General features: G+C 41.2%; 1 protein-coding gene across 2 annotated transcripts; it reads left to right on the forward strand.

Moving 5' to 3' along the window:
* Positions 1 to 1514: 1514 nt before the first annotated feature.
* LOC308113052 (forkhead box protein P1-B-like) lies at positions 1515 to 13955 on the forward strand. Of its 2 annotated transcripts, XM_080468959.1 has the most exons (17): positions 1515 to 1602; positions 3989 to 4123; positions 5722 to 5754; positions 8154 to 8291; positions 8390 to 8479; positions 8946 to 9066; positions 9160 to 9286; positions 9406 to 9513; positions 9743 to 9830; positions 10141 to 10218; positions 10335 to 10530; positions 10699 to 10775; positions 10865 to 10966; positions 11107 to 11234; positions 11857 to 11911; positions 12786 to 12952; positions 13043 to 13955. In XM_080468959.1, exons 2-17 carry the CDS (start codon positions 4004 to 4006, stop codon positions 13203 to 13205), a joined length of 1791 nt encoding a protein of 596 aa, XP_080325085.1. In that variant the 5' UTR covers positions 1515 to 1602; positions 3989 to 4003; the 3' UTR covers positions 13206 to 13955. The 2 variants fall into 2 exon arrangements, with proteins under 2 accessions (XP_080325085.1, XP_080325086.1); XM_080468960.1 differs by lacking the exon at positions 5722 to 5754 and having other exon boundaries at positions 1542 to 1602.
* Positions 13956 to 14832: the final 877 nt, after the last annotated feature.

Raw genomic sequence — 14832 nt, forward strand, 5'->3', positions numbered from 1 at the left:
ATTTAAAGACAAATCCTGACGTTTGCTGTCCAGCATATAAGACTATCTGTGTGGTTTGGACTCTTAATGGAGGGGATTATTGTAAAGAATACACCTTGCCATTTGTTTTTTTGTAATTTAGACTTCTGGACACTGGATTATTTTCTTTTCAAGTATTTTTTAATTGTTTATGGTAGCCACCATTTCATGACAGTCAGTAGTAAAATGACTCCCTCTTGTGGTTACACAATATTAGAAAATGTGACAGGACTTTATCTCAAATGAAAACCGAATGATATAGTCTAGTTTGCTGATTTAAAGGAAAAATAGGATTTTCTGCAGTGGCAGCCACTATTTGCAGTATCACCCTGTGCAATCGGCTCTAAATCATTGATTGAAGGAGGCAAAACATCCTTCTCTTAATGAGAGCATATATCTCTACAAACTACCTCTATTCTATGAATGTAAGTCAGTTTTTTAGATCATTATTTTTGTATTACAGCTTGCATTTAGAAAAAAAATGCATCTTGTATTGAACGTTATTGCTACAGATCCCCACAACCACTTGTAACAAAATAAATAAATACATGTATTACGTTAATAGTAATAAGCCCGTCATCTTTACTTTGAAAAGGAGATTTTCTTGGTAACATATTTACACTAGAGGCTTTTTGTTGCACATGTGTTATAGATAGCAGACCTGAATGAGATAGTAACCCTCATAAGTCACGTCATTTAATCGTGATGTGATAAGATTAGAAGCGGTTGTTTGGTTAGATTGTATCAGTTCTGCACAATACAAAATGGTGTTACAATTTTTTATACAGAGACCGTGCGTGCGTGTGTGTGTGTGTGTGTGGGGGGGGGGGGGGGGGGGGGGGGGGGAGAGAAAGAGAGCGTGAATTTGTTTTGTTTTTCTCCCACAAGTGTCTTAAAAATACGATTTTTATTAAATGTTTTAGAGTTACCAGCATGATCAGCTACTACTATTTTTTTATTAATTCGTTCTAGACATGTCAAAACCAAGGTATGAAACAAATACAAACATGTACAAAAAAGAAAAAGAAATGTCACTAATCCATCCATCCATCCAGCCCCCGACCTACATGCCTACAAACATATGAAACCCCTTGAAAATAAAACTACTAAATTAATATATTTGTATGAATATACATATACTCAAAATAAATAAATCTATACCCAATGTAGACTTACATACACATAGAAATACTCACATAACACGTCTGAAAAAAGGTTGGAGGAAGTAAAACTTTAGGCGCATAGAAGATGACGGGTTTACAGGATATTTAGTTAGAAGAGGAAAAAAAACCGTAATGTATATGTATGTCTAACGCGCTGGTTAATGTGCTTATGAATGATATCTTTATCAGATTGATAATGTTAAAAAAATAGTTTTTTCTGGGCGTGATATGCGTCAAAATTCAAGTCCCTCTCAAGCGGTCCGCGTGTGATCATGACGTCACCATTGTTTACTTTTACATAAGCCCCGCCCCCTCCGTTAGCAACTTGTGGCTAGCTCGCTACCGAGGAAAGGCACACAAGCGCCGAGGATCCTCTTCAGACACCACCCGAGCACCAGCCTGTCCGCCTCGGCACAACTCTGTAAGTAACCGCGAACACCTCGACAGCTCGCCGACTCTCGTTAAACGTGTCTCCGGGTCTTGTGGGTTGAATTCCGTGGACATATTCACCGTGTGTTGTAACGAAGAGGGGGCGAGAGGAAGATACAATTATTTCTTTCATGCTAGCGCCAAGCACCGCTGCTAGCTTTTGTTGTAGCTGCTGGTAAACGTTTCCCCCCCCCCTGCGATGTCGGTCCACTGCTGCTCTCTACCCCCGTGTCGATAAAATAGCCACATCTACCACAGCCCCACATAAAAGAGACCGAGCTGTCTGACTCCGGAGACTTGTTAAACCCTCGTGTCGTCTCCGGGTAATTAAAAAAAAAAAAAAAAAAAACATGCATTAGCTTCGTGCTCAGCGGAAACCTTCCACCGCAACGGTCGGCGTGAACGGATATCGAATCCACTCATATCGCGTTAAGGTAACTTATTGACAAGCAACACCCTTATTCTCCCATGAATTAACTCAACACGGTAACGCGATCGTTCGTTAGTGTGTTTGTGTCGTTTGAGGTGTTGGTTCAGTCCAGCTCTAAGAAGGTAATGCGGTCTAACACCCAGTTAACTTGGGTCAACGTGAATCCGGGCTAAACAAGCGTGCTACTTTATATATGAATGGCAGTGGGATTGATGTGGTGTAACTTTGTGTTATTTGAAATCACACGCGGACATGTCCATAGAGCCATCGCTTTCGTCATCTTAATGTGAGCAGTGCTCAGACTGCGACGGCAGAATGAACGCAGACCGACACCTCACGCTAAAAACAGCCATCAGCTCAATGAGGGATATTACAGACTGATAGATGGTAGTTAGTTTTACTTGATGTTTTTCTTACATAACAGTGATGATCTGTGTATATACATTGCAGTAAGCGCCCCTCTATCTCAGTAATGTAGGCACTATTCATCATTGTAGATTTACGTATGTCAGCTGGGGTAACTTTAAGAGCTTGTGGAGGTTTTGTGGTCTCATCACTTGCTTTTAGGCACAGTTGATCAAAGAGTGCATAAAGTTGCTTTAATCAGTACTCTTCATCTTATAAGATCTTTATTCCTTGAAAGATCCCCTGGCACTTTAGTGATTGTTAAATCATCTTTCACAATGTATATTTTTGTTTTTCTATTTAAAGACATCTGCTGCATCTACTTAACATTCTTTTGACATTGCCTGTTGTTGCTGCATTTTTGAAACGCAGTAAAGAAATGATCACGGCCCTATTATTCAGTCCATCCCCAGAACAGTCACATGGCAGCACAGTTGGATAATATCTGTTTTGTTGTATGCATAATGAAATTGATGAGGAGTAGAAGAAGCAGTAGTCGGTCTGGGTTTTTTTTTTTTTTGAAGCAGAATCACCACCAACCTTTTCACAAATGTCTTCAGGAGACACTGCCCTTTGTCTTCAGTGCTAATCTTCTCTCTAATGCAAGAGTAAACAGTGGAAACCTCACAAACAACTGCCAGTTTTCATCAGATGGTTTTTCATTTCTTTTTGGTGGTAAGAATTACTTCATTTGCAACCATGCAAGTTATAACATGCTTATTAATGACACCACGATGAGCTAGCTTTATAAGTTGGTTCCTTTATTTGTGTTTCTTTAAGACTTTTGTTTTTTCTACTTTCTGCTGGTGAACTGTTCCTTTTTCAGTCATTTGCGTAGGCTGTGATCAGATGGTCCGTAACTTACTCTCAGTTGTGGTAAACCGATTAATTTGATTGAAAGATTGATTTCTTTTTTTTATTGATTTTTAGAAGTAACTTTTAGTAATACTGAAAGTAGTGACATCCTTGACTCTACATGGTCTGTTTCTTTTCAGGCTGTCTGTGCAGCTTTCCATCTGCTTATATTATTTGTTTGCCTACTTTATTTATCTTTGTTTATGCTGCCTTAGCTTTCGACTCAAACACTCCCAAGCTGTATACATAAAGGCCTACTTGTGCATTGTACTACCTGCCACAGCCGTTTATCGCACCACCTGGTTAATGGTAAATTGTTCCAGAAGGAAGATATGTTTGCACATAAACACGGACCCAGGGCCCCTGTGTTTACAGTAGTCATGGCAGCACTCAGTTATTCAACAAATAGACCTTACATCTTCCTCTCTCACTTGTAGAGGAGCATGTTTGCACTGGTGGGTAGTGCTGCTACAAGGTAGTTGTTCATTTTTAATGCTTCAGTTTTCACATAATTATACAGCACAAGATTCATTCGTATGAAGCTGTCATTTCAGACTATAAAAGTTTTCATAATGAATCTATTATTAAATTATAACCTTGAGAAGTTTTAGCCTTGGTAAGAGCGTCCCGCCTGTGGTCTTCTACTTGTCTCCTCTGTGTTTCGATTCACCCTGATTTCCTTTTGCAGGTCAGTGAAGTCCAGATGCATGAGTCTCGGTCAGAACCAACAAGCTACAACGTTCAAGCGAGTCAGTCAGAGAACGGAAATCCTGCTGAGAATGACTGTCGACTGAGCCAGACTCCTCCTTCAGAGGCACCAAGGGTCAGTCTTTCTCAGCCACATTCACTCAAACATTTTGTAAACGTACAACTTTGACAGAATCGTTCCTTTGATATTCGACATAAAATATATATAATTGTGAATCTGTAGGTAGTGGGTTGGTTACTTTTAATAAAGTCAGTGATACAGGTTATATGTAGAAGAAAAATACATTTGCAAATTGAGGCAGTCTGGAGTGTTTTTTTTTGTTTTTTTTGCTTTAAATGTGTTTTAATTTTGGTTAAATATTTCGCATATGATAGACATTGTCATTAGAGGCATTTGCTGAAAACAGTGCTCGTCTCAACCAATCAGGAGTCAAAGCAAAGACTTAGAATTTTGGACAAGTTTGTGAAATATTCCTAAAAGTGACTTTTCAAATCACGTTCAGTTTTATTTACATAGTACCAATTACAACACAGCCAGCACATGGCACTTTTACAGAGGAATAAGAAACAATTCCATATCCAATCCAATCCAATCCAATGTATTTATAAAGCACTATTAAAAACAACTCAGTTGACCAAAGTGCTGTACAACAATATAAAAATACAATTGTAAATACAACAATACAGTGGCAGCACAGAATACACTTTGAGCAGTAAAAGTCAACTTCAACACTGGTTAAAAGCCAAAGAGAACATGCGTGTTTTAAGATGCGCAAGTAAAGGCAGCAGCGTGGGAAAAAGAGTAAGTCAGGGGGTGGCAGTTCCTCCGCTCCACCAGTAGGGCGAGAAAGAGACGGATATACAATTCTACACCAGAAAGGAGGCAGAGATCACAAGCTTTTAGTTCCTTTGTCCGAGATCTTACAGGAAAATAAACCAGGTGACAGATTACTAGTGACATGTAATGGCTGCGTGGAAAAAGTAGAGAACTTCAACCAGCGATCTACACCTAAAGCAGCTTCACTAGAAAATGATCCGGGGTGGCCCGAGACAACCCTGACGATCAGATTTGTCAAATAGGAGAATTTTAAGCCTGCGTTTTAAAAGTTCCTTTCAAAATTATCCTGTTGTGCTTCGTATTGTGTCGTTTTTATAGACATTTCTTTTCTAGAAAAATCTAATCGAGACCGAGTACATTTTAGTTACTGTGTTGCACTATTTTGCGGCGGTATGAGTGCGTCTGTAAAGGTTTGTCCTCATCGCTACAAAAATGTGTTGCAACTGATCTGGCTGCTTTTCCGTTCACCAAAGTGTGAATAGTGTTTTCCTGCGTCTGAAATTGTTTGCAGCTCGTCTGGTACGCGAGCGCCACAGATTTTCTTGTCAGTATTCATGCACACGTCAGCTGGGTGATGATAAGGGACGTAACACAGACTGAGTTTGAGTTACCTTGTTGTGTAAATGCGTTGCAGAAGCTCTGACTCGGGTTTGTCACAGTTTCTCCAAACGACAAGGTCTTGTGTTTCTGCTAAAAAGAGGCGCGGGGGGGGGGGGAGGAGGTGGTGCCGAGGTTCAGAAGGGGGAGGAAGAGCACAGCTCCTGCTGGGCGGAGGGATCAGTGTTATATTGTTAGTTTTGTTTATGCTCACATCATGTAGGTTAGTGAGGCTGTGGCAGAGAACATTGTTGCTGAGAACTATTTGTCTCTTCCAGTGCCCAGACAGACTTTTCAATGGAGACTATCAGGTTTGTCCAACTTGATCTTTCTTTCCCTTTTTTTTTTTTTTTATTGTTCTGTTATAGTAGCAGGATTTTTTGTTTTTGTTTTCCCCTCAATTGCTGGCTTTTTATTTATTTTTTCTAAACTGTGTTTGTGTGTCTGTGCATGGAAATGATGTCACATCATTGTGGTTTGTGTGATTTCAGATTTCATCCAATAAACTCAACTTTATTTGGGTTTATTGCCAGGGACATGCGTTTTCCTAAATGTGCTATTTTCTTGCGCCACACCCATTAAAGGGCACATTAGTGAGAATTAAATCACGTACGAGGAAACACATTGTGTTTGTTTTTCGGCAAGTTTTCTGCATCTCTGTTTGCTGTCAGTCATCTCGAAGTTCACAAGACCAGTCTTGCGGGAACAGATCTGTGTTTACACTCAGTTGCTCGCTGGTATGACTTTCAACAATAACAACAACAGAAGATGTTTGGACTTGCTGGCTGCCATGGCAACGGGGATTAGGCAAAGGCTGTTGTTGTGTTGATGGTGTCCACAGAAAAAAAATAGAGGGGCCAACTGGCTCTGTCTGTGGGATAGACCTGTTTTCATTGCTTTGGTGGCCACCTCTGCTGCATTGAATTTCATAAGAAAGGACAAACTAGGAGGCCGTCATCTGTTATTGTTAGCCCAAAGCCTGTGTGAAATTCACTGTCAGTTTGTTTACCCGATTCAAAACAGACTCTGCCTTGGAGAGTAATGTTTGTTTGTGGTTCAGACCTTAATTAAAATACGAATCTCAAGTTCTGTTTTCGTAAACAGGCTCTGTATGCTTTTTTATTCATTATTTATATCTCCGTGCAATTTTGATTACTCTGTTTATGTTTACTGTAAACATCCCCTGAGCTGTGAGGCTTGACAGTGAGGGGGAGGGTGTGGTAATTTGCTGCGTGCCTAGCCGAGGAGGTTGTTGTTGTTTTTGTGGTATGGGCTGTTGTTGTTGTTTTGATGGAGCTCTAATTCCCCTAAGCCATCCAGTGGTGGTGGTGGTGTTTTTGTTTGGTTCATTTTTAGCTGAAATGGCAGTTGAGTCAGTTCAGCTTCCCAGACTGACCAGTGAAGTGGGAATAATAATCAGTTCCGTGAGTAGCTCCAAATCATTCTTTTTTTTAAAAAAAAAAAAGAAATTTGAGCAAGAGGCAGAAAGTACAGCTGCATTAATTAGTTGAAGATGAAATATTTAAATTTTAAATCTAAAAAAAAAAAATAGACATTTATTTATCCGTTTTCTGTGAGCAAACTGAGTAGGTTTCACCTTTTTCTCCTCTTGATTTAATCTGTGTTCTTTCTTTGCCCTTCCTATAGTAAAGTTGTAGGGATATGTAATTACATTTAAGTGAGTTTGTGGCAGAGCGTTTGGTTTTAATAATAAATATGTATTTATTATGGTTAGGGAAACTGTTTTGTTTTTGTTTGAGGAGGTACATATAATTATTTCCAGTTTAAGTTTTTTTTAACTGCAGTTATTTTTGAATTGATGAGGAACACTGTGTGTCTTCCGTGTACCTAAAAAACCGTCAAATGTCACCCTTGACTTGAAACTTACAAAAGCATTGCAATGAGACTTTTTTTTTTTTTTTAAATAATTACTTTGAATGGAAAAAAGAAAAAGAAAAAAAACCCAGACAATTCTCCCTCAACCACCGGTCTTGAGAAAGTCCCTTTTGAAAAGGAAGAAACCTCTGACACCACCCGACCCGGCAGTGGCCGGCCATCTGTTTCCACCGGTCGGGGTTAGGGGCGGGGGGGGGGGGCAAAGAAAAGAGAAAAGACCGGCTCAGAGAACAACAAATGGCAAACCACAAACAATCAGCAAGCTGATGGGGCCAAAAAACACAGATCACAAACTGACTCGGCTCTGCGGCGACTGGTACCTGCCGTAAGCGTAGAGAGATCTGAGCGATGAAAGCACAGACTTCCTGCGAAATCGGACACAAAGTCGATGACAAGCGATTGTAAATTGAGCAAATTTTCCCACATGTCTTGCTTGTTGTTTTCTTGTTTGCTGTTATTGCGGCGCCGAGCAAGTGACCTTAGTTTCAGCCTTTCTCCACTGTTGTTGTTTCCAAGGCTGCCATATTTTAAATGCAAGTATCTGGCTTATTAAAATTATTTACGATGCTGCAAAGCTTTGTTTTGCCTTTACGTTGCGCTCGCGGTGCACTGTATATTTTTGTTGCTTGTCACTGCAGTGTTTGTCCTCATTAAATTTCCCCTGTGTTGTAGTGTTCAGTCACAGACTCCACTCTCCTTGCGTTTTCTTTTTCTTTTTTTTCTTTTTTTTTTTGTCTGACTTGGTGCAGACTTAAACTCACCGCTCTCCTCTTCCGTTTGTTTTAATTTTTTCTTCTTCTCTTCTGTGGTAAAGGTCCCAGTGTCATTGTCCATGATGACCCCACCAGCAGAGGCTCCGCAGCAGCTGCAGCAGACACAACAGCAGCAGGTCCTCACCCCTCAGCAGATCCAAGCCCTGTTCCAGCAACAGAAAGCACTCATGTTACACCAGGTGATGCACGTTTCATGTTTCTTCACAATCCACCTTCTTTTTTTTTTTTTCTTCTTTGACTCTCGAACCTGACATCGATTTCTCCAACACGTCTGCAGCAACAAATCCAAGAGGTCTTCAAGAATCAGCAAGAGCAGCTAAACCTGCAGCTGCTGCAACAGAAGAATGCCGGGATGGTCAGCCAGGAGGTTTGTCAATGAGATTCATAAGATTCACATGGCACAGACGGTACTGTGCGAGCGATACAAAAACACTGAGGGAAGGGGGGGGGGGGGGGGGGGTCTTCGCAGTCTCGGTGTATTGAGTTCACCACAGCACCCGCTCCTGCAGCTCGATAGATCTCAGTGCACATTCAGCTAATCTGTGTTTCCCGCTTATAATGAAGGAAACTCACCCGGCTGGTCATGTCCACGGATTTATGTGACATCCTGCCGTTATAAACTTGTCCTCAAGTCGTCCATTTGCACTCTCGAAGCATGTTGTTTGTCTACTAGCGGCTTTACTACTTCAGATGAGCTTGCTCGAATGAGGTGGCGGGTGTCAGATATTGGGATGCCTAAATATTTCTGAGGCAGTGTTTGAGCAGTAGAGTATGTACTGGTTAAGGGGTAGATGGATTTATCGACCGATGTCTTGTTATGGTCTCCGTCACAGCTGACAGCCCAGCAGATTGCCATCCAGCAGCAGCTCCTTCAAGTGCAGCAGCAGCATCTCCTCAACCTGCAGAGGCAGGGCCTCCTGTCTGTGCTGCCCACCAGCCCACCTGCAGCCCCAGGTACACTCCCTTACATTTGACATTCAGTCAAATGTCAGTAAACGTATGCTGGATAATGTTTGTTTGTTTGTTTTTATCTATTTTATCCGACAGTTTATGACTGTGCACTTCCAGGCAGTGAGAATGGTAGCATCCTGTCCACTGGTGGAGACACCAGAGAGTCTTCCAGTCAACAATCCTGTGCTAATGGCCACCAAACCCTTTTGAAAAGGAAAGACAGGTGCTCCCAAATTCTACTCTTTTGTCCAAACTGCTGCACTTTTTTTTTGTGTTTATCCAGATTTTGGCTATGTTTGTAAGAACGAGTTCTAAAAGTAGAAATCTTGACTCTCTGTGCAGCGGACCAGCAGAGGAGAACACACAGAACAGCCACCCTCTGTATGGAAACGGCATGTGTAAATGGCCGGGATGTGAGACTGTCTTTGGAGACTTTCAGGCATTTCTCAAGTGAGTGCAGGAACCCGCCGTCGTCCTGCGGCCGACGTGACGCTCATTCACATCAGTATGAATATGCACAGATGGAGTGAACGTAGTGTCCTGATATTTATTCTTTTAAAGAATATTTGTCCCAGAACATGAAATCTGTGATGATCTAGCATGATAATAAACTCAGATTCTCATAATTCCATGATGTTAAAGATGATGACGTCGTGATCTTGAATGTGTTTGTGTGCAGACATTTGAATAGTGAACATACACTGGATGACAAGAGCACAGCACAGTGCCGTGTGCAGATGCAAGTGGTTCAGCAGTTGGAGCTGCAGGTACGAGTTTGAGCCTTTTTACATTTCTTCTATTTTAGTCAAGTATCCACGGCGGGAAGACGTGTACCTAACAATTCCCTGCCTCTACTAATTCGTCGTAACTAATAATGACGGGGTGCTTTGTTGAGTTCCTATGAAATACCCGGAGAAGTGCATGCTCGAATGTTTGCAGTTTTTACACCCTGGAAACAGAAGTGATCCTTTTAGATAATTACACTCCTCGCGATGCCAGAAACAAAGACGTTCCCACACTGAAGCTGCGAGTTCACCGAGCCTCACCTTCTATTTCTGTCCTCCCGTCTTAACGCAGCTGAAGAAGGACAAAGAGCGGCTGCAAGCTATGATGGCTCACCTGAAGTCCTCCGAACCCAAGCCCGCCACACAGCCCGTCAGTTATTTCCCTTCAGTTACAATAAGTATTGTTTTGCTTTTCAGTTGCGCTGACATTCTGCTGACTTAATCGCTGTGTGTTTCTTTTTTTTGTTTTGTTTGTTTGTTTTCCAGGTGAATCTGGTGTCGAATGTGTCTTTCTCCCAGACGACATTGCCCAAAGGCCCTCCTCCTATGAGCCTCTCTCAGAGCGCCACAACACCATCCACACCCCTGACGCCGCTGTCTGAATCCCCCTCTGTCCTCACTCCCAATAGCCTGTTCACTGGAACCCCCGTACGGAGGCGATACAGCCGCTCCGTGAGCCAAGGTAACCGTCAGATTGGGACCCGCTTCTTGTTTGTACTGAAGTCTTCACGTGTTTTTCTTTATTTGTTTTTTTTAAATCAGCCTGGCTCTAATTTTATTGTCCTGAACTCTTCATCCTGTTTCTTCTTGTTTGTTGTAAAATGATCATTTTATTTCTGTTTTTCCACAGATATAGTCGATAATAAGGAGTTCTACCTGAGCACTGAAGTCAGACCCCCATTCACATATGCCTCTCTCATAAGACAGGTAACCTGTCATGAATTATGAAAAAGATCAGTGAAGATGAAGAGTTTTTTTTTTTTTTTTACACTTTTTTTTTTTTGTGTCTCTTCCAGGCCATCTTTGAGTCGCCTCGCAATCAGCTGACGTTAAATGAAATCTACAACTGGTTCACAAGAAACTTTGCCTATTTCAGACGCAATGCAGCTACTTGGAAGGTATGACTGCCGTCTGCCCACAATTCCCCGCCGATAATTCAATGAATAAAGAGAATAGCTCCTTTTTGAAAGATGTTTAGGTTTGTGTTGTGTTCTAACCAGACTTGGCGCCTTCGCTTTTCTTTTATTCGCTCTTCCAGAACGCCGTCAGACACAACCTCAGCCTCCATAAATGCTTCGTACGTCTGGAGAACGTAAAGGGAGCCGTGTGGACTGTAGACGAGATTGAGTTTCACAGACGGCGGCCCCAGAAAACCGCCGGCAACGGGTATGTACGCTCTTTCACGGCGAGGCCGGAACGCCGCGCGCGGCTCCACCCGTACGGCAAACAAAACCCAGGGTCTGGATTCGATTGAGGCGACTCTTCTGCCGTATTAATGAAAAGTCGGTCTGTTTGTACAGGGGAATTCATTCAGCTCCACCTTATACACGCCCGCGAGGATAAAACACAGTAACAAGCTTCAGGGCATTAATGGAAACATGACCACGGGTTCACCTTTCACACTACATTTGATTCCCAGTGAAAAAAAAGAGATCAGGCATGCGGGAGCGAAGTCTTCCGAAGCCACTTCCACACAGGTGGAGCCGCTCCCCTTCACAAAGCACGATGTACTTATTTATGCCGACGGCCAACACGTCGGCTTCATTTCCGGTTTGTTAGTTGTTTTGTTAGTTACTGCTGCTCTGTCAGCCAAACAGAAAAGGCTTTATAGATCAGTGTGTGTGATGAATTAGAGGTCAGGATGGTGGAATTGCGTAACGTTTTCTCTTGTTTTTGGTTAAAAAAAAAAAAAAAAAAGACGCTAAATTGCTGTTGTGAAGGTAGACGTCTAACTGTACTCTCTCTCAGATGCTGATACCAACAGTCTGTTGTATTTGTGTACCATCAGATCTCTGCTGAAGAACTCTCAGAACCGCCAGGGCTTAATGGGGTCCGGTCTTCAGGTAAGAAAAAAAAAGAATCGTACAGAAGGTGAAAAGGTGTTGCGTTACACTATTGAACTGTTGCAGGATTCTGCAACCTGCAGCTTGAAAATCACATGTAAAGTCACTTAGTTTGTTTTTTTTTCATAAACTTTTTATATTATATTTGATTGCACTGCAGAAAATAATTTGAGAGGACTTTCAATCCTGTTTGACGGTGCAACTAAAAAATGTTTGTGACATCATAATGAGTCACCGGCGCCGCACCTTTCACTGCTGCTGGTAAGCGTCAGCTCGAGGTAGAAAATAACGAAACGTCCATGAACGATAAACGGTCTCGGATCTGATTGTGGCGTAGACAATTAAAATAAAATCAAAATATTTTTTCCTTTTTTAAATTTCTAACCCTATAATTAATACATTTAAAAAAAAAAAAAAAAAAAAAAAAAATAGATTGAAAGTTTGATTCTTTGGAGCAACTTATTTGATTTTTACTGACAACAGTGCTGCTTATGTGTGTTTCATGATAGAAATGAGTGAAGAACAAAAGATAATCGGAAGGTGAATAATTACAAATTGGAATAAAATGTGAGACTTTATTGATTGTAGTTCTTGAATTTAGGCAATGCACAGTATCCTTCAGTTTTGGAGTTTGTCCAAAAAGTACGTACACAAAAGTTTAATATTCATTTTAAAGGTTAAAGATCAATTTGATAGGAAAGTGATTTAAAAAAAAAAAAAAAAAATGGCTGCTGTGGTCATAAAGGTTACAAACCTCTTTCCTGTACGATTTATTCAGCGGTATAAAAATCCTCCGTGTGTTCAGCGCGAATTCAGTCTTTTGAAGATAAATATGGAGAATCTTTTTCTTCCTCTTCCTCTTCCTCTTCTTCAGAGTGGCGGCATCGACTGCAGCAGCGCCTTCTTCAGCCCGGCCTCCATGGGCAGCTTCTCGCTGAACTCCCTGCCTCATATCCTCCAAGAACAGATGAACGGAGTTCTGGCCAACGGATCCGGATACCAGAGTGACAGCAGTGCGACGCAGTCCCCCCCGCAGGCCTTGTGAGTCGCCACCCCCCACCCCCCACCCCCACAGACCTCAGTGCTGGGTTTCTGGTTCGATCCATTTCTAATCCCGTTCTCCTTCTCCAGCATCAAAGAAGAGCAGGAGGACGAGGAGATATGCGAAAACTACCCCTACGAGTCCCCGGAGAGCACAGACGAGCACGGCCACAGTCCAGACATGAACCCCGACGACGAGCAGGGCAGCCCGGAGAGGCCCAGCCTTCACCTCGACCGCGTGCCTTCCCTCTGACCGCCCGGGCGCCGCGCGGCGCCGCACCGCGCCGCCTCACTCCGCAGCTCGTGTGACTCCGTATTCCAAAACGACAGCTTCATCTAACGTAACCAAACACTCTGTTCTTGGGGATTTGTTTTTGTTTTTGTATTTATCAACATCTTTCTTATTTTTCTGTTATTAATCCAGCGCTCCATTCTTTTTTTTTTTTTTTTTTTTTTGTACAGTTGCGTGAAATCACACACACACACACACACACAAAAAAAAGTCAGAACACATACGTGAAAATGTCTGCTTGTGATTTTTAAAAAAAAAGAAAATAATCATTTTTTTTCTATAAACTTACACAAAAGGACCACGATGAGAAGCCAAAGCAAAGGGAACACTGATAGCTCGCACTTCACAATGGAAGTTTCTCCCCTCTTCAGCTGCTTCGCGCGACACGGGGGGTTCACACTACCTAATTTTATTTTAGTAGTCATAATATATATTAAAAAAAAAAAAATCTTAGAGGAGGAAATGACGTGAGTTGCTTTAAAAATGAAGATGTTCACTGCCAACATGATCGGATATATTTGTATTTAAAGGTATAATCAACTGATGGAAGAGAATCTGTAGCTTCTTTATACTTGTCGGTCTTTTTTCACCCCTTTCATGGACATTGCTGAAATTTGCTCCAACTGAGCTTGTAAAAGTAGAAAACTATAGATTAACATTATTGTAAACCAATGCATCTCTATAAATAATAAATTCCTCATGATATATGTGAACAAAGCCTGTGTGATTTTGAGTTTCATCGTGGTGTTTCACATTGTGGAATCCAGTTTGTTTCGGGTTTTTTCTTTTCTTTTCTTTTTTTTTTTTTTAAAACTTGACAACACACCTACTTCTCTTAGTGAATGGTGATTACTCTTCAATGTAAAGTAAAGGCAGTAATTACGCCGGGTGTATGTCGAGTTCAGCATCATGTCTGAATGCTGCAGTTGACAAAATAAACGTGGAAAACAAAAAAAAAACCAGCCACCTACTTGGTGATTACCTGTTAATTTAACATAGTGTGGCCTGCTTCAGTCTGTCAGATGAAATAATCCTGTAATTGAATCTATATTCTCTGCTGTCCTATTTATATACGTCATTGAGATTCATCTATAAAGATCTCGGTCTGGTATTTAATAATAAATCATTTTGCACATTTTAGGTCATTTAGATTTATTCAAAGAAATCTTGAGATTAAAGAATTTTCCCTTTTTTTATTAGAATTTGGATTTCTGATAAAAACTAAAAAATATATATAGTTCATGATTTTATTTATAATAACAGTAACAAGGGAAAATGCTAAAAACAAAACCCCACTAGTTGTATCTGATGTTACAGGAGAGTCAATGATTAAAAGTCCTAGTGGATAATTAGAGGAAACTTCATATTTTAAAGCTGATATAGAAAACTTAAAGCGATCATTTGCTCGAGACTTTGAAGGTGGTTGAGTCCATGTTGCTGCCTGTGGATCAGTGGAAGTGTGTCCCGAGTGAATCCAGTAAATAGATTTACATTTACAGACGCCAAGAAAGTCCAATAGTTCCAGTTATGTATGTTTTAAAAAAAGGGAGCACATTCTTTCTCTACGCATCGTGTGTGATTTTTATTT

The sequence above is a fragment of the Lipophrys pholis genome, assembly GCF_963383615.2.
Source record: "Lipophrys pholis genome assembly, chromosome: 8".
NCBI lineage: Eukaryota > Metazoa > Chordata > Actinopteri > Blenniiformes > Blenniidae > Lipophrys > Lipophrys pholis.

Coding starts and splice junctions, on each gene's coding strand:
- LOC308113052 (XM_080468959.1), top strand. CDS start 4,004: ATGCATGAGTCTCGGTCAGAACCAACAAGCTACAACGTTCAAGCGAGT. Junction 9,067..9,159: donor CAGCCCACCTGCAGCCCCAG/GTACACTCCCTT, acceptor TTTATCCGACAG/TTTATGACTGTGCACTTCCA. Junction 10,219..10,334: donor CCAAGCCCGCCACACAGCCC/GTCAGTTATTTC, acceptor TTTGTTTTCCAG/GTGAATCTGGTGTCGAATGT.